Raw genomic sequence first — 25,365 nt, forward strand, 5'->3', positions numbered from 1 at the left:
CTTTTCAAGGATAGGATTTAGCCGACTCGCATTGAAGTGACTATTTCCCGTACCCCAAAAGGACCTTTTCCCCTCTATTATGGAGGAATCATACTGCTGAGGTCCTTTTCAGGGATGGGATCCATCAAAGCAAAATGGGCGCGCCGAACGGTGAGGAGACGGAGCCTCTAGGTGCTGCAGCAACGCCCCAATAGCACCTAGAGGCTCATTTGCATATTTTTAAAGTTAGTTTTCTGGGCAAACGGCGGAATGTAGGCAGATAAAAGTTACACAGTTATGTACTGCCGACATTAGCACATCGCTGATGTCAGCCAGCTACATAACGAATTTTGTGATGATGGAAACCCTTTAACAAGGCTTCATCTTCCTCACTAAAGGGAAATCTACGCCATATTGTTTGGGAATAAATAATTTCCTATCTGGCGTCTTCCATTTCCTTTTTATCATATCATGCATATTTTTAAGGACTGGGAAGACTCGTTTTTTCTTATGTTCAAGTCCACTAAACATTTTGTCCTGGACGGACCTATGGACTTTCTCGTCTGAGAGGTCAATGGTCGCCCTAATGGCTTTAATCAATTCTCTCAATTAAAATCTGTATCAGATCCAGAGGAATCAACAGAGTCCAAACTTCCTTGGTCTGAATCTGAGGAGCTATAATACATCATCTTTTGTTCCCTACGTTTAGAGGTAGACGGACCCGGGCTGTTTGGATAAAGCTGAGCGAATCTCCTCTCTAATTACATCCCTTTATTCCTCCCTGATAGATGGAACCAAATCTTTGGCCATATTTGCAGTACATGTTTCTGGTAATTTTACCAAACACACTACACATTTCCTAATTTTAGGGGTGGATTTTGTTTTCTGCACACCATCCTTATCACTCTGCACGCATATAGGAGAAGGTTGACAGAAACACAAGAGGTTAGCATAAGTATACAGCATCCCCCAAGTGAAAGTAACCCACAGCAGCAGGACTCATGGCGGACTCCATCTGGCCTGATCCCAATTCCAACGTACTGTCAGACCTCTGCCATGTTTGCCCCCCTTTTTATTTCTCCTTACCTGCAGACCTCAGATCAGAGGGCGACTTCCGCCTTGATCTACGTTAGTCACACAAGCAGAAGTACCGCTGGAACGCATGCGACTTCCTGTGAAGTCATAGTCATGCACCGAAGATTCGGGATGCCATGAGGAGCGCTGAAAAGACAGGAGGCACTAAGTGTCTGGTTGGCACATGGACCTCCACCCCGGCTCGCAGAGGAGGTAAAGTGCAGGATCCCTTACGTACAGACTTCCAGCACCCCAAAGCCCAACTAGGGAACGGGTGCTGCCTGCATCCCTCATGTGCCTAGGCATAATGACAGTAAAATCGCCACCTCTACCTTCCGGCACAGAAGTGGACCCACAGCAAGTGCCGTGAGGAATAACCCGTCTACCACCTGGAGGGACAGGAAGACAGTGAGGAGCCGGAGGAGGGTCATTTATTCTTCCTGTCCCTACCTGGTTGGAGAAGGGTCATCTCTCATGGTATGCCATCATGAAGGATGAAAGGGGAAAATAGAACATGTCCTATTCTTGTCTGCAATTGCAGACAAGATTAGTCATTATCTATTATAGTGTTGGCGATGTACAGTCCGCAGATTGCGGAACGCACATTGCTGTGTCCTGCGGATCCGTAAACCACTTACGAACATGTGAATGGACCCTTAGCCGACTCACACTGAAGTGACTATTTCCCATAGCCCAAAAGGACCTTTTCCCTTTATTATGGAGGATTCATACTGCTGAGGTCCTTTTCAGGGATAGGATTTAGCGACCCTGCCCAGCATACTGTGCAGGAGCGACAGTGTAAACGTCTCCTGTGTCTCTCCCAGTATTGATTTTGGTGGAATTTGGTTATTGATTTGTGTCTGCTGTTTCCATGTGTTTTTGTCTGTCCTGGCTCATTTGGTTTCCACTTTGTTTTGGCTGATCTGTCACTAGTCAGTTATTTTGACCCCACTGTACCTTCCCCGTATAGGGGGAATTAAGGAGTGACTGTGGACTAGGAGAGATCGTGCAGTTAGGAACATTGTTGGAGTAGGTGAGCATCAGAATTGTCCTTTCTGTGACACATGATTGAAGCATTGTACAATGCAGGGAGTCCCCATTCTAGCAGTAGATGCTGCTCCCTAGTAGCAAAGGTCACCAAGGCTGTGTAATGTGTGTGTCTGCTACATCATACATAGGCCCTGATTTATCAGAACTTCACTCCAGAATTCTGGCATCAAAAAGAGCAAAATATGGCTTTTGTAACTTTTTTTGCTATTAATTGCGCCAAATTTAGCATTTTTACACAACTCATGCCAGTTTTGCAATATGGATGGAAAAGTGGGTGTGGTTAGCTACGTTAATGATTATTACTCCAGATTTATCATTGAGATTTTTTAAAAGTCGCACTCTCACTCCAGGAGGGAAAAATAGGAAAACGGGAGGAGCTTCTCTAGAAGAAGTGTTGGGTGTAAGAACGAGCCACATTTATCAGACCGCCTGTGACGTGTGATGAATGCGGAATAAAGTTCTCCAACCCAGACTCAAGCAAAACTGACTTCAAATATTCTCCTCATGATCAATTCCCCCAGAGTGTGCCATCGGAGACACATGCACACAGTATATAGTTATAAAAAAAAAAAAAAAAAGACAATTATTTGAAATGTTTACATATTTTATTCATCTAAAAACATTATTTGACCACAAATTATGGTTATCCCTTTAAAAAAAAAAAAATGCAGGATTAAAAATGGTAAACTAAACAGCATTGTAGGGCACGTCACACTCTTTCAAACAGGACTTTTTTTTTATCTGGTGAGATGCTCCCATATTGAGACACGCGTCGCCCGTTCCATGCACTGGGGACCGGAATAACCAATGTAATCTCGCCCATGTCAGCGATTTGTAATCTTCTACAGAGGAGTTGCAATATTCTAACACTTCTGGTCCCCCATGTACCCCCAGACTACACCCACACTGTTACCAGCACCCCACTGGTCCCCCATGTACCCCCAGACTACACCCACACTGTTACCAGCACCCCACAAGCTTTACATATACCTTTTGTAAGGGACAAAAAAAAAAAAAAAAAAATCTCAAGCATGCCACCATCCTCTGTGTCCCTCCAGCACACCGTGCCAGTGCTAAACCATGTTACCCCAGTGCACCCACAGAATCCTAACCAGTAGTACACCATTATAAATATGCCTAAACTGTACTCGCCAAATCCTGACCTAGCCCACCTCTAACCCAGTTAAAGGGGTCCTCTCACTTCTGCACATAGCATTCATCATGTAGATCAGGCATGCTCATCCTGAGGCCCTTCAGCTGTTCTAAAACTACAACTACGATCATTCCCAGACATCCTACAGCTTTCAGCCTACAGAAGGGCATGGTGGGAGTTGTAGTTTTACAACAGCTAAAGGGCCGCAGATTGAGCATCCCCTGATGTAGATAAAGTTAATACAAGCCACCTTCTAATGTACTGTGATTCTCCACATTGCCTCCATTGCTGGCTAGATTCATTTTTCAGTGGAACAGAAATAAATAGCGGTGGTGTGTACAGGGGCCTAAGAGGTGAGCGTGCAGGAAACCGTTACTGGTCTAAATAACATGAGGTAATGATAGCGAAGTGAGAAAGTCCGGTCCAATATGGCGGATGCTCCCTGTACTTTACCACTTGGCTTTAATAGCCTGCATTCGCTACATGCATCTCACACACACATCAGCGTGTGTGAGGTGCGTGTGGTATTAGAAGCGTGTGGGACAGTGTGAGGTGCGTGTGGTATTAGAAGCGTGTGGGGCAGTGTGAGGTGCGCGTGGTAATAGAAGCGTGTGGGACAGTGTGAGGTGCGTGTGGTATTAGAAGCGTGTGGGGCAGTGTGAGCTGCGTGTGGTAATAGAAGCGTAGGGGGCAGTGTGAGCTGCGTGTGGTAATAGAAGCGTAGGGGGCAGTGTGAGCTGCGTGTGGTAATAGAAGCGTAGGGGGCAGTGTGAGCTGCGTGTGGTAATAGAAGCGTAGGGGGCAGTGTGAGGTGTGTGGTAGGTAGGGGGGGGGGTCTGCCCCCTACTGCCTGGCAGCATCTGATCTCTTACATGGGGCTATGATACGCACAATTAACCCCTCAGGTGTGGCACCTGAGGGGTTAATTGTGCTGATCACAGCCCCCTGTAAGAGGTCGGGTGCTGCCAGGCAGCAGTCATGTACACAGTCCTTAGTATATTCTAACTTGAAGCGTCCCCATCACCATGGGAACGCCTCTGTGTTAGAATATACTGTCGGATCTGAGTTATCAAGTTCTAACTCAAATCCGATGTTATATTCTAACATAGAGGCGTTCCCATGGTGACGGGGACGCTTCAAGTTAAAATATACCCTGTCTTTACAGTGAAAGTCAATGGGGGGCGGATCCGTTTGCAAATGCACCATATTGTGTCAACGTCAAACGGATCTGTCCCCATTGACTTGCATTGCAAGTCAGGACGGATCCGTTTGGGTCCGCACGGCCAGACGGACACAAAAAACGAATTTTTCCTTCATGTCCGTGGATCCTCCAAAAATCAAGGAAGACCCACGGAAGAAAAAATGGACACAAATCATGGACCAACGGAACCCGTTTTTGCGGACCACAAAAAAAAAAAACGGTCGTGTGCATGAGGCCTAATACCGCCGGTAATTACCCGATGAGCAAGCAAAAGGCAGATTGTGCTAATTACAGTCTGCCGCGGGCAACTGTACAGCATGGAGACAAGCGATGGTATAACGATCGCTGCATGTAATAGCGGCGTCCTCCTCAGCAGCCGAGTCCTTCCTTAGCGCCTGGAAAATCTGCCTCTGTAATACAGACTTTACACACACTACCAACAGCATACAATCCCACACACTGCTGTCCCCCTTCACATACAACCAGATACCCCCTCCCTCAGCATCCACGCAGCTGCCCCCCCATACAAGATACCCCCTCCCTCAGCATCCACGCAGCTGCCCCCCCATACAAGATACCCCCTCCCTCAGCATCCACGCAGCTGCCCCCCCATACAAGATACCCCCTCCCTCAGCATCCACGCAGCTGCCCCCCCATACAAGATACCCCCTCCCTCAGCATCCACGCAGCTGCCCCCCCATACAAGATACCCCCTCCCTCAGCATCCACGCAGCTGCCCCCCCATACAAGATACCCCCTCCCTCAGCATCCACGCAGCTGCCCCCCCATACAAGATACCCCCTCCCTCAGCATCCACGCAGCTGCCCCCCATACAAGATACCCCCTCCCTCAGCATCCACGCAGCTGCCCCCCCATACAAGATACCCCCTCCCTCAGCATCCACGCAGCTGCCCCCCCATACAAGATACCCCCTCCCTCAGCATCCACGCAGCTGCCCCCCCATACAAGATACCCCCTCCCTCAGCATCCACGCAGCTGCCCCCCCATACAAGATACCCCCTCCCTCAGCATCCACACAGCTGCCCCCCCATACAAGATATACCCCCCCCTCAGCATCCACGCAGCTGCCCCCCCATACAGATATACCCCCCTCAGCATCAACGCAGCTGCCCCCCCATACAGATATACCCCCCCTCAGCATCAACGCAGCTGCCCCCCATACAAGATATACCCCCCTCAGCATCAACGCAGCTGCCCCCCCATACAGATATTCCCCCCCTCAGCATCAACGCAGCTGCCCCCCCCCCATACAGATATACCCCCCCTCAACGCAGCTGCTCCCCCATACAGATATACCCCACCCTCAACACAGCTGCCCCCCATACAGATATACCCCGCCCTCAACGCAGCTGCCCCCCCATACAGATATACCCCGCCCTCAACGCAGCTGCCCCCCCATACAAGATATACCCCCCCCTCAGCATCAACCCCCCCCATACAGATATACCCCCCAACGCAGCTGCCCCCCCATACAAGAAATACCCCCCTCAGCATCAACGCAGCTGCCCCCCCCATACAGATATACCCCCCCCTCAACGCAGCTGCCCCCCCATACAAGATATACCCCCCTCAGCATCAACGCAGCTGCCCCCCATACAGATATACCCCCCCCTCAACGCAGCTGCCCCCCCATACAAGATATACCCCCCTCAGCATCAACGCAGCTGCCACCCCCCATACAGATATACTCCCCCCTCAGCATCAACGCAGCTGTCCCCCCATACAAGATATACCCCCCAACGCAGCTGCCCCCCCATACAAGATATACCCCCCCCCCCTCAGCATCAACGCAGCTGCCCCCCCATACAGATATACCCCCCCCTCAGCATCAACGCAGCTGCCCCCCCCCCCAGCATCAACGCAGCTGTCCCCCCATACAAGATACCCCCCCCCCCACAACTCAGCTGCCCCCCCCATACAAGATATAACCCCACTCCCATACAAGATATACCCCCGGTGTAAAATCCCTCACTGCACATCACCAATAGTTTCAATACAAAATCAGTTACTCCATCAGTAGGCTCCGCGGACTTCTACATCGCTGCAGGCGTTTTTTAGTTCACTCCCCGCACTGCTGACCCGAGCGAGCTCCATGATGCATGTAAAAAAGAGCGCGGCTCTCCTATTTCCGATCCACGTGATCTAGGAGAGCCACGTGATGTTATGACGTCAGAAGGTCCTTCCCGAATATAGTATTTAGCCATTACCTATCTAGCAGGCAGGCAAGACATTCGGGGCCTGGGACAAAACATTCGGGGCCCAGGCCCCGAATGTTTTAACCTAGCGACGCCCCACAGATATACATTTCCTGCACATTTAGAATTGCTTTGTGACAGACCCATCTCCATCCTTAAAAGTCCTCCTTTGTATCGTACATGCAGCGCAGCAGAACCAGGTGAGCCTCTGCCAACATACTGACTCTTACACCACTTACCTTGTCTAGAGCACTCTGTTTATTATGGACAGGTAGGTAGGCATGCTGACTAACACTTCTGGATAGTAATTAGGGGAAGAAAGTTGAGGAGATAAGGCTGGCAGTTACATTATAGTCCAGAAAGGTGACACTTATATATGACTCTGTAATTGATGACTAGAGGAATCTGCAACAAAACATGAAAACCATGATAAAACCCACATAAATTGGCAATATGCATTGTGGATTTTTTTGCTGTTTGTATGCAGTTTAGTTGTGGATTTTCTATTAATTTTAATAACACCATGGGGAAAGCCACTCTACATAACGTGCAGAAATGCACAAAAAATTGGCATGCTGGCGATTTTAAAATCCATACAAATTTTGCAAGAAATTGGTCTCACAGCATTCAAAGAAAAAATGTATCTGTGCCCAGCACTGACACTAAAGTGCTGCAGACATAGTGCATCCCAAGTAGTGCTTCCAAAAAAGAAATTATGCAAAGTACCTGCAATAGTTATAGTGATCATCACCTAGAATCCTACAAATCGCAGCACTCTCCTGTCTTCAATTCAGTGGAATTTATTTCACCAGCAGAAAGAAAGACCTTTACGGTCGAAACGTCGCATTATTTTTGCTGGTGAAATAAATTCCACTGAATTGAAGACAGGAGAGTGCTGCGGTTTCTTCTATATGACGTATCCAAGGGGTAACTTCTGACTGGCTCCCAACACGGCTGGCACCACCACAAGATAAGACTTTAATTTTTAGTTGTGCTGCTATACGCATTTTTTCCTAGAATCCTACAAATTCACTGTGCCAAGCAGTGCCCCCAATAGTAATAGTTCTCCCCTACAGTACCCCCAAAATTGGCTGTGCCAACAATAATGCCTAAAACAGTCATAGTGCTCCTCCATAGTGACTCTGAATTTTAGTTTGCCAAGGTACCCCATAGAACTTTTGCCCACAAAGGTGCCACGAAAAGCAATAATTTTCCCCAGAGTGCCCCATTATAGCACACTGTATTTATAATGCTCCCCCACAGTGCCCCATTAGTAATCGCTTCCCGGTAGTGCTCAAATTTTCCTCATTAGTGCTCCTCACCCAACAGGGTCAGCAATATTATTTCTCCATAAATCTTCTGCATAGAAATTTTTCAAAAAGGGAAAAAAGCCACTACTCGCTCATCCTGGTGCACGGTGGCATCATTGCCCCACCTGGGCAGCAGCTCCTCTCTCTCATAGGCTTCTATAGTTTATGAGGTTGTTATTATGGGGGACTTCAACTAGCCAGATATAGACATAAAGGAAACAGGTTCTTGGCAATAACCAAAGACAATTACCTTTCCCAACTGGTTCAGGACCCGACTAGAGGGACAGCCATACTGGACTTAGTATTAACCAATAGACCTAACAGAACAACAGATGTGCAGGTTAGGGTACACCTGGGAGATAGTGACCATAAAGTAATAACTTTCCAATTGTCATTCAAAAAAGTGTTTCTTCAGGGAGAAACAAAAATACCAAACTTCTAAAACGCTTAATTTAGCCAACTAAGAGAGGCCATAGGCCTAACTAACTGGGACAGAGTCCTTAAAAATAAAAATACAGCCACAAAATTGGATATTTTTAAAAGCATACTAAAATCTAATTGTGAGAGGTACATATCTTATGGAAATAAAAGGTTAAGGAACAAAAAAATAAAAATATGTGGATAAATAGAACTGTAAAGAAATCAATAAATGACAAAAATAAAGCGGTTAAATCACCAAAACAGGAGAGTAGCGAGGAAGCACTAAAAACCATAGAATATGTAAAAAACTAATAAAAGCAGCCAAACTAGAGACCGAGAGATCAATTGACAAAGAGAGCAAAACTAACCCTAAAATGTTCTACAATTATATAAATGGTAAAAAGTATAAATCTGAAGGTGTCAGCTCTACTACAGAGTAATGAGGGGGGAGTTGCAGAGAGCGATGAGGAGAAAGCAAAGCTTTAAATAAACTGTCAGATGAAATGCAGAATGTAAGAGTAAATTCCCCATTAAAAGTGCCCTGTCTGACCCAGGAAGAAGTACAGCAGCGTCTTAAAAATATTAAAATAGACACTTCGCTAGGACCAGATGGCATACACCCCCCGTATCCTAAGAGAATTAAGTAATGTCATAGCCAGACCCTTATTTCTGATATTTAAGGACTCTATACCGACAGGGAGTGTTCCACAGGGTGGGCGCATAGCAAATGTGGTGCCAATATTCAAAAAGGGTCCAAAAACAGAGCCTGGAAACTATAGGCCGGTAAGTTTAACATCTGTTGTGGGTAAACCGTTTGAAGGTTTTCTAAGAGATGCTATCTTGGAGTACCTCAATTGAAATAAGCAAATAACTCCATATCAGCATGGCTTCATGAGGGATCGATCATGTCAAACTAATTTAATCAGTTTCTATGAGGAGGTAAGTTCTAGACTTGACAGCGGCGAATCAATGGATGTCGTGTATCTGGACTTCTCCAAAGCATTTGACCCTGTACCACATGAAAGATTAGTATATAAAATGAGAATGCTCGGACTGGGAGAAAACGTCTGTATGTGGGTAAGTAACTGGCTCAGTGATAGAAAACAGAGGGTGGTTATTAATGGTACACAATCAGATTGGGTCACTGTCATTAGTGGGGTACCTCAGGGGTCAGTATTGGGCCCTATTTTCTTCAATATATTTATTAATGATCTTGTAGAAGGCTTGCACAGTAAAATATCATTTTTTGCAAATGACACTAAACTGTATAAAGTAATTAACACTGATGAGGACAGTATACTACTACAGAGGGATCTGGATAGATTGGAGGATGGGCAGATAAGTGGCAGATGAGGTTTAACACTAACAAATGTAAGGTTATGCACATGGGAAGGAATAATGCAAGTCACCCGTACATACTAAATGGTAAAACACTGGGTAACACTGACATGGAAAAGGACCTAGCAATTTTAGTGAACAGCAAACTAAGCTGTAAAAACCAGTGTCAGGCAGCTGCTGCCAAGGCCAATAAGATAATGGGTTGCATCAAAAGGGGCATAGATGCCCGTGATGAGAACATAGTCCTACCACTTTACAAATCACTAGTCAGACAACACATGGAGTACTGTGTACAGTTCTGGGCTCCTGTGAACAATAGCAGAGCTGAAGGGGGTTCAGAGGAGGGCAACTAAAGTAATAACTGGAATGGGGCAACTACAGTACCCTGAAAGATTATCAACATTAGGGTTATTCACTTTAGAAAAAAGACGACTGAGGGGAGATCTTATAACTATGTATAAATATATCAAGGGTCAGTACAGAGATCTCTCCCATCATCTATTTATCCCCAGGACTGTGACTGTGACGAGGGGACATCCTCTGCGTCTGGAGGAAAGAAGGTTTGTACACAAACATCGAAGAGGATTCTTTACGGTAAGAGCAGTGAGACTATGGAACTCTCTGCCTGAGGAGGTGGTGATGGTGAGGACAATAAAGGAGTCCAAGAGGGGCCTGGATGTATTTCTGGAGTGTAATAATATTACAGGTTATAGCTTCTAGAGAGGGGTCGTTGATCCAGGGAGTTATTCTGATTGCCTGATTGGAGTCGGGAAGGGATTTTTTTCCCCTTAAGTGGGGAAAATTGGCTTCTACCTCACAGGGTTATTTTTGCCTTCCTCTGGATCAACTTGCAGGATAACAGGCCGACCTGGATGGACAGATGTCCCATGTTCATATGTGCCCTCACTGCTGTGAAAAAGTTCTAATATTCACAAATGAGCCTCTAGGAGCAATGGGGGCGTTGCCGTTACACCTAGAGGCTCTCCTCTCCACGCTTTCTGCACTTTGATTGTCAGGAGCAGGCAGTGAAAACGTCTTAACACCTGCCTGGTCCTGTCAAAGTGGAGAGGGCGCGGCAGTCGCAGAGAGCCAGATGACTAGCATGAAGAGAGATGATTGGATTTCTTTACTTTAGGGTCTGATTCTAATAAATCAGTCCAAAAAATTTGATTCAAGTCCGAATCGATTCTACTCAAATGAAAAGTGTTCCAATAGGCCTGAAAATTGGTGCATGACATTGTGAGGTGTTCTATATATATTTTTTTTATCAGAGCGTCGCAGTTGTGGCAGCAGCAGCAATCCAGTATGGAACATGATAAACAGGCAGACAGCAGCTATGGCATGATTGGTCTGGTGATAAATAATCACTGTCAGCAATGGCAGATGTATTCATTGGCCTTAGCTGAAGGTATGTTAAACTCTTCAGGGACCCATGGTGATACCACCTGCTGCGCTGAACACCCTTTCTGATAGTACACCTGAGGCTGGACAATACATTGCTCTGATAGCAAACTGGGCATGTTTGGCATGGCACCTGAAAAAACTGCTCCATCATCCTGCACTGAACACCATGAAGCCTCCTCTAAACTTATATATAGATGGTATTACACACCATACAGACTATCCAAGATTTATGAGAATACATCCAGTATGTGCTGGAGAGGATGCAACCAGACAGGCACTCTCCCCCACATATTCTGGGAATGCCCACCCATATCTAACTTCTGGCAAGAAATCAACAACTTAATTCTAAATGTCATAAGAGTGAAACTCCCTTTCAGACCAGAAATATTTCTTTTAAGATTCAATTTAGACAATCTATCTCCCTCTCAAACAACTGTACTCTGTCATATACTTACAGCTTCCCTCCAGAGTATCGCACAACACTGGAAATCCACACTCACCCCTCCAATTTCACGCATAATCAGGAAAGTAAATATTAACTGCAGATTCGAAGAAATGATAGCAAACAGTAATAATACATCTGCCAAATACTATAAAACTTGGGCGCCATGGAGGTCTACAGTCTACGCCACTCTACTAGATCCATAAGATCAACCGAACTAAAACTCCAACTTTTATCAATATAGGTGGAACTATATAACCCTGTTCTTTTCTTTTTTTTATCTTTATATATATTTTATTTTTTCGCTGTCATACTGTATTTTCCTCTTGTGAATTTTATCATCCCTCATTCATAACAAATCATATAGACCAGAATAAGGTATATTTGAGGAAACTGTTAATAATCTTGACAATGCGTCTTTACTAGGGATGAGCGAACTCGAACTGTATAGTTCGGGTTCGTACCGAATTTTGGGGTGTCCGTGACACGGACCCGAACCCGGACATTTTCGTAAAAGTCCGGGTTCGGGTTCGGTGTTCGTCGCTTTCTTCGCGCTTTTGTGACGCTTTCTTGGCGCTTTTTGAAAGGCTGCAAAGCAGCCAATCAACAAGCGTCATACTACTTGCCCCAAGAGGCCATCACAGCCATGCCTACTATTGGCATGGCTGTGATTGGCCAGAGCACCATGTGACCCAGCCTCTATTTAAGCTGGAGTCACATAGCGCCGCCCGTCACTCTGCTCTGATTAGCGTAGGGAGAGGTTGCGGCTGCGACAGTAGGGCGAGATTAGGCAGATTAACTCCTCCAAAGGACTTGATTAACTGATCGATCTGCAGCTGTGGATCATTGAGCTGCTGATCCTCAATTGCTCACTGTTTTTAGGCTGCACAGACCGTTTGTCAGTCACATTTTTCTGGGGTGATCGGCGGCCATTTTGTGTCTTGTGGTGCGCCAGCACAAGCTGCGACCAAGTGCATTTAACCCTCAATGGTGTGGTTGTTTTTTGGCTAAAGCCTACATCAGGGTGAAGCTGTCACACCAAGTGCATTTAACCAGCAATAGTCTGTTCATTTTTTGGCCATATACAAAATCAGGGGCAAGCTGCGCCTGTCACCAAGTGCATTTAACCCTCAATGGTGTGGTTGTTTTTTGGCTAAAGCCTACATCAGGGTGAAGCTGTCACACCAAGTGCATTTAACCAGCAATAGTCTGTTCATTTTTTGGCCATATACTAAATCAGGGGCAAGCTGCGCCTGTCACCAAGTGCATTTAACCCTCAATGGTGTGGTTGTTTTTTGGCTAAAGCCTACATCAGGGTGAAGCTGTCACACCAAGTGCATTTAACCAGCAATAGTCTGTTTATTTTTTGGCCATATCCCAGTCTAATTCTGTCACTAAATCCATACCGGTCACCCAGCGCCTAAATACTAGGCCTCAAATTTATATCCAGCTAAATCTGTCCCTAGTGCTGTAGCTGGGCGAGTTATTTAGTGTCCGTTCAAGCACATTTCTTGTTCTGGGTTGAAATACAATTCCCAATTTAGCAATTTCATAATTTAGTGGTTTCTGCTATATCAGAGCTATTTGAAATCTATCCCTAAAAGGGTATATAATATTCAAGGTGCACATTGGGTCATTCAGAATAACTTCACACACACCCGCTACTGTGTATTTCCAAGTCTAATTCTGTCACTAAACCCATACCTGTCACGCAGCGCCTAAATACTAGGCCTCAAATTTATATCCAGCTAAATCTGTCCCTAGTGCTGTAGCTGGGCGAGTTATTTAGTGTCCGTTCAAGCACATTTCTTGTTCTGGGTTGAAATACAATTCCCAATTTAGCAATTTCATAATTTAGTGGTTTCTGCTATATCAGAGCTATTTGAAATCTATCCCTAAAAGGGTATATAATATTCAAGGTGCACATTGGGTCATTCAGAATAACTTCACACACACCCGCTACTGTGTATTTCCAAGTCTAATTCTGGCACTAAACCCATACCTGTCACCCAGCGCCTAAATACTAGGCCTCAAATTTATATCCCGCTAAATCTGTCCTTAGTGCTGTAGCTGGGCGAGTTATTTAGTGTCCGTTCAAGCACATTTCTTGTTCTGGGTTGAAATACAATTCCCAATTTAGCAATTTCATAATTTAGTGGTTTCTGCTATATCAGAGCTATTTGAAATCTATCCCTAAAAGGGTATATAATATTCAAGGTGCACATTGGGTCATTCAGAATAACTTCACACACACCCGCTACTGTGTATTTCCAAGTCTAATTCTGGCACTAAACCCATACCTGTCACCCAGCGCCTAAATACTAGGCCTCAAATTTATATCCCGCTAAATCTGTCCTTAGTGCTGTAGCTGGGCGAGTTATTTAGTGTCCGTTCAAGCACATTTCTTGTTCTGGGTTGAAATACAATTCCCAATTTAGCAATTTCATAATTTAGTGGTTTCTGCTATATCAGAGCTATTTGAAATCTATCCCTAAAAGGGTATATAATATTCAAGGTGCACATTGGGTCATTCAGAATAACTTCACACACACCCGCTACTGTGTATTTCCAAGTCTAATTCTGGCACTAAACCCATACCTGTCACCCAGCGCCTAAATACTAGGCCTCAAATTTATATCCCGCTAAATCTGTCCTTAGTGCTGTAGCTGGGCGAGTTATTTAGTGTCCGTTCAAGCACATTTCTTGTTCTGGGTTGAAATACAATTCCCAATTTAGCAATTTCATAATTTAGTGGTTTCTGCTATATCAGAGCTATTTGAAATCTATCCCTAAAAGGGTATATAATATTCAAGGTGCACATTGGGTCATTCAGAATAACTTCACACACACCCGCTACTGTGTATTTCCAAGTCTAATTCTGGCACTAAACCCATACCTGTCACCCAGCGCCTAAATACTAGGCCTCAAATTTATATCCCGCTAAATCTGTCCTTAGTGCTGTAGCTGGGCGAGTTATTTAGTGTCCGTTCAAGCACATTTCTTGTTCTGGGTTGAAATACAATTCCCAATTTAGCAATTTCATAATTTAGTGGTTTCTGCTATATCAGAGCTATTTGAAATCTATCCCTAAAAGGGTATATAATATTCAAGGTGCACATTGGGTCATTCAGAATAACTTCACACACACCCGCTACTGTGTATTTCTAAGTCTAATTCTGTCACTAAACCCATACCTGTCACCCAGCGCCTAAATACTAGGCCTCAAATTTATATCCTGCTAAATCTCTCGTTAACGCTGTCCTGTTGTGGCTGGGAAAGTTATTTAGTGTCCGTCAAAGCACATTTTTTGTTCTGGGTTTAAATACAATTCCCAATTTAACAATTTCATAATTTAGTGGTTTCTGCTATATCAGAGCTATTTGAAATCTATCCCTAAAAGGGTATATAATATTCAAGGTGCACATTGGGTCATTCAGAATAACTTCACACACACCCGCTACTGTGTATTTCCAAGTCTAATTCTGTCACTAAACCCATACCTGTCACCCAGCGCCTAAATACTAGGCCTCAAATTTATATCCTGCTAAATCTCTCGTTAACGCTGTCCTGTTGTGGCTGGGAAAGTTATTTAGTGTCCGTCAAAGCACATTTTTTGTTCTGGGTTGAAATACAATTCCCAATTTAGCAATTTCATAATTTAGTGGTTTCTGCTATATCAGAGCTATTTGAAATCTATCCCTAAAAGGGTATATAATATTCAAGGTGCACATAGGGTCATTCAGAATAACTTCACACACACGCTTCTGTGCATTTCCAAGTCTAATTCTGTCACTAAATCCATACCGGTCACCCAGCGCCTAAATACTAGGCCTCAAATTTATATCCAGCTAAATCTGTCCCTAGTGCTGTAGCTGGGCGAGTTATTTAGTGTCCGTTCAAGCACATTTCTTGTTCTGGGTTGAAATACAATTCCCAATTTAGCAATTTCATAATTTAGTGGTTTCTGCTATATCAGAGCTATTTGAAATCTATCCCTAAAAGGGTATATAATATTCAAGGTGCACATAGGGTCATTCAGAATAACTTCACACACCCGCTACTGTGCATTTCCAAATCTAATTCTGTCACTAAACCCATACCTGTCACCCAGCGCCTAAATACTAGGCCTCAAATTTATATCCCGCTAAATCTCTCGTTACCGCTGTCCTGTTGTGGCTGGGAAAGTTATTTAGTGTCCGTCAAAGCACATTTTTTGTTCTGGGTTGAAATACAATTCCCAATTTAGCAATTTCATAATTTAGTCGTTTCTGCTATATCAGAGCTATTTGAAATCTATCCCTAAAAGGGTAGATCATATTGAAGGTGCACATAGGGTCATTCAGAATAACTTCACACACACGCTTCTGTGCATTTCCAAGTCTAATTCTGTCACTAAATCCATACCGGTCACCCAGCGCCTAAATACTAGGCCTCAAATTTATATCCCGCTGAATTTGAATACAATACATTGGGCCAAATAATATATTTGTTGTTGTGGTGAACCATAACAATGAGAAAAACATCTAGTAAGGGACGCGGACGTGGACATGGTCGTGGTGGTGTTAGTGGACCCTCTGGTGCTGGGAGAGGACGTGGCCGTTCTGCCACATCCACACGTCCTAGTGTACCAACTACCTCAGGTCCCAGTAGCCGCCAGAATTTACAGCGATATATGGTGGGGCCCAATGCCGTTCTAAGGATGGTAAGGCCTGAGCAGGTACAGGCATTAGTCAATTGGGTGGCCGACAGTGGATCCAGCACGTTCACATTATCTCCCACCCAGTCTTCTGCAGAAAGCGCACAGATGGCGCCTGAAAACCAACCCCATCAGTCTGTCACATCACCCCCATGCATACCAGGGAAACTGTCTCAGCCTCAAGTTATGCAGCAGTCTCTTATGCTGTTTGAAGACTCCGCTGGCAGGGTTTCCCAAGGGCATCCACCTAGCCCTTCCCCAGCGGTGAAAGACATAGAATGCACTGACGCACAACCACTTATGTTTCCTGATGATGAGGACATGGGAATACCACCTCAGCATGTCTCTGATGATGATGAAACACAGGTGCCAACTGCTGCGTCTTTCTGCAGTGTGCAGACTGAACAGGAGGTCAGGGATCAAGACTGGGTGGAAGACGATGCAGGGGACGATGAGGTCCTAGACCCCACATGGAATGAAGGTCGTGCCACTGACTTTCACAGTTCGGAGGAAGAGGCAGTGGTGAGACCGAGCCAACAGCGTAGCAAAAGAGGGAGCAGTGGGCAAAAGCAGAACACCCGCCGCCAAGAGACTCCGCCTGCTACTGACCGCCGCCATCTGGGACCGAGCACCCCAAAGGCAGCTTCAAGGAGTTCCCTGGCATGGCACTTCTTCAAACAATGTGCTGACGACAAGACCCGAGTGGTTTGCACGCTGTGCCATCAGAGCCTGAAGCGAGGCATTAACGTTCTGAACCTGAGCACAACCTGCATGACCAGGCACCTGCATGCAAAGCATGAACTGCAGTGGAGTAAACACCTTAAAACCAAGGAAGTCACTCAGGCTCCCCCTGCTACCTCTTCTGCTGCTGCCGCCTCGGCCTATTCTGCTGCTGCCGCCTCGGCCTCTTCCTCCGCCTCTGGAGGAACGTTGGCACCTGCCGCCCAGCAAACAGGGGATGTACCACCAACACCACCACCACCACCTCCGTCACCAAGCGTCTCAACCATGTCACACGCCAGCGTTCAGCTCTCCATCTCACAAACATTTGATAGAAAGCGTAAATTCCCACCTAGCCACCCTCGATCCCTGGCCCTGAATGCCAGCATTTCTAAACTACTGGCCTATGAAATGCTGTCATTTAGGCTGGTGGACACAGACAGCTTCAAACAGCTCATGTCGCTTGCTGTCCCACAGTATGTTGTTCCCAGCCGGCACTACTTCTCCAAGAGAGCCGTGCCTTCCCTGCACAACCAAGTATCCGATAAAATCAAGTGTGCACTGCGCAACGCCATCTGTGGCAAGGTCCACCTAACCACAGATACGTGGACCAGTAAGCACGGCCAGGGACGCTATATCTCCCTAACTGCACACTGGGTAAATGTAGTGGCAGCTGGGCCCCAGGCGGAGAGCTGTTTGGCGCACGTCCTTCCGCCGCCAAGGATCGCAGGGCAACATTCTTTGCCTCCTGTTGCCACCTCCTCCTTCTCGGCTTCCTCCTCCTCTTCTTCCACCTGCTCATCCAGTCAGCCACACACCTTCACCACCAACTTCAGCACAGCCCGGGGTAAACGTCAGCAGGCCATTCTGAAACTCATATGTTTGGGGGACAGGCCCCACACCGCACAGGAGTTGTGGCGGGGTATAGAACAACAGACCGACGAGTGGTTTTTGCCGGTGAGCCTCAAGCCCGGCCTGGTGGTGTGTGATAATGGGCGAAATCTCGTTGCAGCTCTGGGACTAGCCAATTTGACGCACATCCCTTGCTTGGCGCATGTGCTGAATTTGGTGGTGCAGAAGTTCATTCACAACTACCCCGACATGTCAGAGCTGCTGCATAAAGTGCGGGCCGTCTGTTCGCGCTTCCGGCGTTCACATCCTGCTGCTGCTCGCCTGTCTGCGCTACAGCGTAACTTCGGCCTTCCCGCTCACCGCCTCATATGCGACGTGCCCACCAGGTGGAACTCCACCTTGCACATGCTGGACAGACTGTGCGAGCAGCAGCAGGCCATAGTGGAGTTTCAGCTGCAGCACGCACGGGTCAGTCGCACTACAGAACAGCACCACTTCACCACCAATGACTGGGCCTCCATGCGAGACCTGTGTGCCCTGTTGCGCTGTTTCGAGTACTCCACCAACATGGCCAGTGGCGATGACACCGTTATCAGCGTTACAATACCACTTCTATGTCTCCTTGAGAAAACACTTAGGGCGATGATGGAAGAGGAGGTGGCCCAGGAGGAGGAGGAGGAGGAGGAAGAGGGGTCATTTTTAGCACTTTCAGGCCAGTCTCTTCGAAGTGACTCAGAGGGAGGTTTTTGGCAACAGCAGAGGCCAGGTACAAATGTGGCCAGCCAGGGCCCACTACTGGAGGACGAGGAGGACGAGGATGAGGAGGAGGTGGAGGAGGATGAGGATGAAGCATGGTCACAGCGGGGTGGCACCCAACGCAGCTCGGGCCCATCACTGGTGCGTGGCTGGGGGGAAAGGCAGGACGATGACGATACGCCTCCCACAGAGGACAGCTTGTCCTTATCCCTGGGCAGCCTGGCACACATGAGCGACTACATGCTGCAGTGCCTGCGCAACGACAGCAGAGTTGCCCACATTTTAACCTGTGCGGACTACTGGGTTGCCACCCTGCTGGATCCACGCTACAAAGACAATGTGCCCACCTTACTTCCTGCACTGGAGCGTGATAGGAAGATGCGCGAGTACAAGCGCACGTTGGTAGACGCGCTACTGAGAGCATTCCCAAATGTCACAGGGGAACAAGTGGAAGCCCAAGGCCAAGGCAGAGGAGGAGCAAGAGGTCGCCAAGGCAGCTGTGTCACGGCCAGCTCCTCTGAGGGCAGGGTTAGCATGGCAGAGATGTGGAAAACTTTTGTCAACACGCCACAGCTAACTGCACCACCACCTGATACGCAACGTGTTAGCAGGAGGCAACATTTCACTAACATGGTGGAACAGTACGTGTGCACACCCCTCCACGTACTGACTGATGGTTCGGCCCCATTCAACTTCTGGGTCTCTAAATTGTCCACGTGGCCAGAGCTAGCCTTTTATGCCTTGGAGGTGCTGGCCTGCCCGGCAGCCAGCGTTTTGTCTGAACGTGTATTCAGCACGGCAGGGGGCGTCATTACAGACAAACGCAGCCGCCTGTCTACAGCCAATGTGGACAAGCTGACGTTCATAAAAATGAACCAGGCATGGATCCCACAGGACCTGTCCGTCCCTTGTCCAGATTAGACATTAACTACCTCCCCATAACCATATATTATTGGACTCCAGGGCACTTCCTCATTCAATCCTATTTTTATTTTCATTTTACCATTATATTGCGATGCTACCCAAAGTTGAATGAACCTCTCCTCTGCCTGTGTGCTAGGCCTAAATATATGCCAATGGACTGTTGCAGTGGTGGCTGACATGAAGCCTGATTCTCTGCTATGACATGCAGACTAATTCTCTGCTGACATGAAGCCAGATTGTCTGTTACGGGACCTCCCTCCTCTGCCTGGGTGCTGGGCCTAAATTTATGACAATGGACTGTTGCAGTGGTGGCTGACGTGAAGCCTCATTCTCTGCTATGACATGCAGACTGATTCTCTGCTGACATGAAGCCAGATTGTCTGTTACGGGACCTCTCTCCTCTGCCTGTGTGCTAGGCCTAAATATATGCCAATGGACTGTTGCAGTGGTGGCTGACGTGAAGCCTGATTCTCTGCTATGACATGCAGACTGATTCTCTGCTGACATGAAGCCAGATCCTCTGTTACGGGACCTCTCTCCTCTGCCTGTGTGTGTGCTGGGCCTAAATATATGCCAATGGACTGTTGCAGTGGTGGCTGACGTGAAGCCTCATTCTCTGCTATGACATGCAGACTAATTCTCTGCTGACATGAAGACAGATTCTCTGTTACGGGACCTCCCTCCTCTGCCTGGGTGCTGGGCCTAAATATATGCCAATGGACTGTTGCAGTGGTGGGTGACGTGAAGCCTCATTCTCTGCTATGACATGCAGACTAATTCTCTGCTGACATGAAGCCAGATTGTCTGTTACGGGACCTCTCTCCTCTGCCTGTGTGTGTGCTGGGCCTAAATATATGCCAATGGACTGTTGCAGTGGTGGCTGACGTGAAGCCTCATTCTCTGCTATGACATGCAGACTAATTCTCTGCTGACATGAAGACAGATTCTCTGTTACGGGACCTCTCTCCTCTGCCTGTGTGTGTGCTGGGCCTAAATATATGCCAATGGACTGTTGCAGTGGTGGCTGACGTGAAGCCTCATTCTCTGCTATGACATGCAGACTAATTCTCTGCTGACATGAAGACAGATTCTCTGTTACGGGACCTCTCTGCTCTGCCTGTGTGCTAGGCCTAAATATATGCCAATGGACTGTTGCAGTGGTGGGTGACGTGAAGCCTCATTCTCTGCTATGACATGCAGACTGATTCTCTGCTGTCATGAAGCCAGATTGTCTGTTACGGGACCTCTCTGCTCTGCCTGTGTGCTAGGCCTAAATATATGCCAATGGACTGTTGCAGTGGTGGCTGACGTGAAGCCTCATTCTCTGCTATGACATGCAGACTAATTCTCTGCTGACATGAAGCCAGATTGTCTGTTACGGGACCTCTCTCCTCTGCCTGGGTGCTGGGCCTAAATTTATGACAATGGACTGTTGCAGTGGTGGCTGACGTGAAGCCTGATTCTCTGCTATGACATGCAGACTGATTCTCTGCTGACATGAAGCCAGATCCTCTGTTACGGGACCTCTCTCCTCTGCCTGTGTGTGTGCTGGGCCTAAATATATGCCAATGGACTGTTGCAGTGGTGGCTGACGTGAAGCCTCATTCTCTGCTATGACATGCAGACTGATTCTCTGCTGACATGAAGCCAGATTCTCTGTTACGGGACCTCTCTCCTCTGCCTGTGTGTGTGCTGGGCCTAAATATATGCCAATGGACTGTTGCAGTGGTGGCTGACGTGAAGCCTCATTCTCTGCTATGACATGCAGACTAATTCTCTGCTGACATGAAGACAGATTCTCTGTTACGGGACCTCCCTCCTCTGCCTGGGTGCTGGGCCTAAATATATGCCAATGGACTGTTGCAGTGGTGGCTGACGTGAAGCCTCATTCTCTGCTATGACATGCAGACTAATTCTCTGCTGACATGAAGACAGATTGTCTGTTACGGGACCTCTCTCCTCTGCCTGGGTGCCGGGGCCTAAATATCTGAGAATGGACTGTTCCAGTGGTGGGTGACGGGAAGCCAGATTCTCTGCTATGGAACCTCTCTCCAATTGATTTTGGTTAATTTTTATTTATTTAATTTTTAATTTAATTCATTTCCCTATCCACATTTGTTTGCAGGGGATTTACCTACATGTTGCTGCCTTTTGCAGCCCTCTAGCTCTTTCCTGGGCTGTTTTACAGCCTTTTTAGTGCCGAAAAGTTCGGGTCCCCATTGACTTCAATGGGGTTCGGGTTCGGGACGAAGTTCGGATCGGGTTCGGATCCCGAACCCGAACATTTCCGGGATGTTCGGCCGAACTTCTCGAACCCGAACATCCAGGTGTTCGCTCAACTCTAGTCTTTACTATAACAATATTATCCACTTGGCTGTTTGTCTCATGCTGCAAAGACAAACATATAGTTTCTTCCATCTGCAATGTTTAGCAGGTGGAACTGCATTTTATTGTCCTCTATTACCTTTTATTGATACTAAACCAATAAAAACTATTGAAACTGAAAATACTGCTCCATCATGTTCAACAAACTGAATTAGCTGATGCTGGTTCTGATACTTGTCGTAGCAAAGACAGGAGGAGGTGGGTGACTCATCGGAGGACGGAGAGGACTTCCTGGTCAGACACGTTAATGGCAGGCATCAGCCTGCTGAAAGCTGCAGCAAGCTGTGTACAGAGGGTATCCTGATAATACAACAATTTTGTCTCCATTTTGGTATCAGCAAAACATTCCATTTTGCTTTGCTAGCAAGGGTCTAAAAGCAAAACTATCTGGTAGAAATCACACAGCTTGCCATGTCTGCAAACATGCCTGAGGACCCAGTTCTTTCAGGATCTGCCCCTACTGTGATTGATCATGACCAGTGTTTTTGTTGTCATTATGAGCCTCGTCCTCCTGCACCACCAACTCCTCCTCCTCTTGCTCCTCTTTCTCTCCTACTTGTCCTTATCCTCCTCCACTTCTTCCTCAGTTTAGAAGGTCTACTCAAGTATAGGGAAAGGGATCTTACTGTCATGAAGTAGGGAAGAAATTGTGCAAGAATGAAGTACCTCCTATAAGGACTTAGTGTGTGTCTAAAGTAGTGCGTCTACCAACAGGTATGGTAGTTATTGTGCTGAATTCACACAAGAGAGGAATGGGGATAGAAAGTACTTCGAACACAACTAGTGCCAGACGTGTAGCAAGCCTCTGGTCAGTGTACTTTGTATGCTGGCCAGAAAGAGTGGCTGGGCGTTCAATCAGAATATATGGGATAGAGATAATCCAAGTGAGTCTCCAACAAGGCTTAGTCAGTTTAGTGATATCTAACAAGCATTGTAGTTGGATGGCCACATAATATAATTTGATGTCTGGGAGTCCAATCCCTCCCTGAGACCTCGAGAGAGGTTCTGAAAAGCAACGTGAGGGTGAGAGAATTTCCATAAAGATCTGGAGAACAGACTCTTAACATGTTGAAAAAGGAGGTGGGCAGGAAAATGGGGGCCAATTGCATTTGGGTAAAATAAAGGTAGTCATAAAATGTTTCCTGTCTATACAAGAAAGAAAAGGTCGTCTAAGCTCCGTTCATTATGCACTGACTTGATTAGTAAGAGGTAAATATTTGAATGTGCATACATTAGAGAGGTAACTCGGTACTTTCAGACCCAAGTAGGAAATATACGATTCCCGCTACATAAATTGGGCGAGATGCAATATTCATACTTCCTCCTCCTGCAAAGTGATATTTAAGATCTTAGATTTTCCGATATTGATGAAATCTATCAAATAGATTAACAATATAGGGAAGGACTTGGTCTGGGCTTGTGATAAAGAGAAGTAAATCATCCACATATGCTGCTGCCGAGTGATCACCAGAAGGGCACTATCAACCTTTAATATGAGGGTGCTGCCTAATTTTCCATACACATAACTAAAAGGCTAGGAGATAATCTGGTGCCATTGGTAAGGGTAAATGCTGGTGACATGAAATTATTTACCTTAACTCAGGTGTAGAGGAGGAGAATAATGAAAGAAGATCAGCTATTAATTTAGGAGGAAGTCTGAATCTAATATATGTTTTGCTCACGAAGAGCCAGTTAGTTCTGTCAAAGGTTTTCTCTACATCTGTGTTGAGAAGGACCAGGAATATTTTAAAAAAACTTGGCAAATTATATAGCATTTCACACGTTAGTGGCATTATCTTTGCCTTCCCGAGAGGGGACAGAGACAGTTTGTTCATTATTTTTTAGGAAGGGAAGATATTTCTGAAGTCCCTTAGCAAGGATTTTGGTCCATAATTTCATATTGCAATTACAAAGGGATTTTGGCCTGTAGCTACTGGAATCTGACAAAGCCTTCCCTTCTTCAGGCAGAACAGCAGGATAGGCTTCTAAATGCCTGTCTGGGAACGGGAGTGCCTTCTAAGATGGCCTGGCATAACGTCTGGAAATGAAGATGTAAGATGGTTTGAAACTTTTTATGGTACATTGTTTATTTTATTTGTGTACTTTACTCACTTATAAAGAGCTAGACATCATTATCATCAATCACTGTCCCCAATGGGGCTCACAATCTAAGTTCCCTATCAGTATGTCTTTGCATTGTGGGAGGAAACTAGTGTACCCAGAGGAAACCTCCGCAAACATGGGGACAACATACAAAACTCCACGCAGATGTTGTCCTTGGTCAGTTTGGTACCTTGAACCCCAGCGCTGCAAGGCACCACCGAGTCACTGTGCTGCCCGAGGGGGTCGAAGATAGAGCAACTATCATGCAACATACCATATGGCTGCTGTCGCTTTAGGGTCCATTCACACGTCCGCAATCTCGTTCCGCATTTTGAAGAACGGAATTGCAGACCCATTCATTTCTATGGGGTCCCACGATGCGCGGTGCAGTTTCGGAAATGCGGATCCGCACTTCCGGGTCCACATTTCTGTTCCGGAAAAAAATAGAACATGTCCTATTATTGTCCGCAATTGCGGACAAGAATAGGCATATTCTATTCGTGTCGGCAATGTGCTGTCCACAAAATGCGAAATACACATTGCCGCTGTCCGTGTTTTGCGGATTCCTGGATTCGCAAAAATGTTACGGACGTGTGAATAGAGCCTTAATTTTTTGAAGCTTCTTAATAAGAAAAACCATAACACACGAGACAGTGTTTTTTCAATCACACTGCTTGTTAACGCAGTCACACATGCATTTACCCGTAGCTAGGTCTGTCAGTGCCACTCGGCTGTCATTGCGTTCAAGAGTTTTAACGAGGGGGGAGAGAAAGAACAAAAATTTGCAAACGAATTAACAAAAAGATATACCGTAACTGGGGTTATTTACAATTATTTTTACACCTGCTTTTGTCGTAAAAATAGACCCTTTTTGTGACTATTTCAATGTTCGTGTGACAATATTTTGTCGCAAAGGTGTTTTTGTGCCGTGTTTGACACTTAGGAGTGTCCGGATTGTGGTGGTAGCCGGAACCTTGGTCCCAGTAAATTTGCTAACATTTACGCCTGAAAATGCATACATGTTGCCAAAAAATTACAGCAGCCACTGGGCTGGTGTAGTTTTTCTGCTACGTTCTCGGGCTGCTGAAGGTACAACTAATTAATGATGAGGAGCGCAACCTATGACAGCGCACGCAGAGACAAAGACCATTATAACACACCGATCTGTGTGAATGACTCTGACATCTTTTCATAAAAAAAGGATGTTGTAGCCTACTTGGTCTCAGTTTAAAGGGGTTCTCCAGGATTTTGATCCTCAGGATAGACCATTAATGTCAGATCAGCGGGGTTCTCACTCCACCGATCAGGAGCGGCCGGACAAATACAGCTGCATGCAGCAGTT

General features: G+C 46.2%; 1 protein-coding gene across 1 annotated transcript in view; it reads left to right on the plus strand.

Annotated features, from left to right (window-relative positions):
* LOC122926289 overlaps nucleotides 1-25,365 on the plus strand; it is a 138,015-nt gene that overhangs the window by 76,953 nt on the left and 35,697 nt on the right. Inside the window, exon 3 of the mRNA XM_044277662.1 lies at nucleotides 18,329-18,368. Within this exon, the coding sequence (XP_044133597.1) occupies nucleotides 18,329-18,368 (40 nt within the window). The remainder of the gene's footprint in view (nucleotides 1-18,328; nucleotides 18,369-25,365) is intronic.

The sequence above is a fragment of the Bufo gargarizans genome, chromosome 2 (genome assembly GCF_014858855.1).
Source record: "Bufo gargarizans isolate SCDJY-AF-19 chromosome 2, ASM1485885v1, whole genome shotgun sequence".
NCBI lineage: Eukaryota > Metazoa > Chordata > Amphibia > Anura > Bufonidae > Bufo > Bufo gargarizans.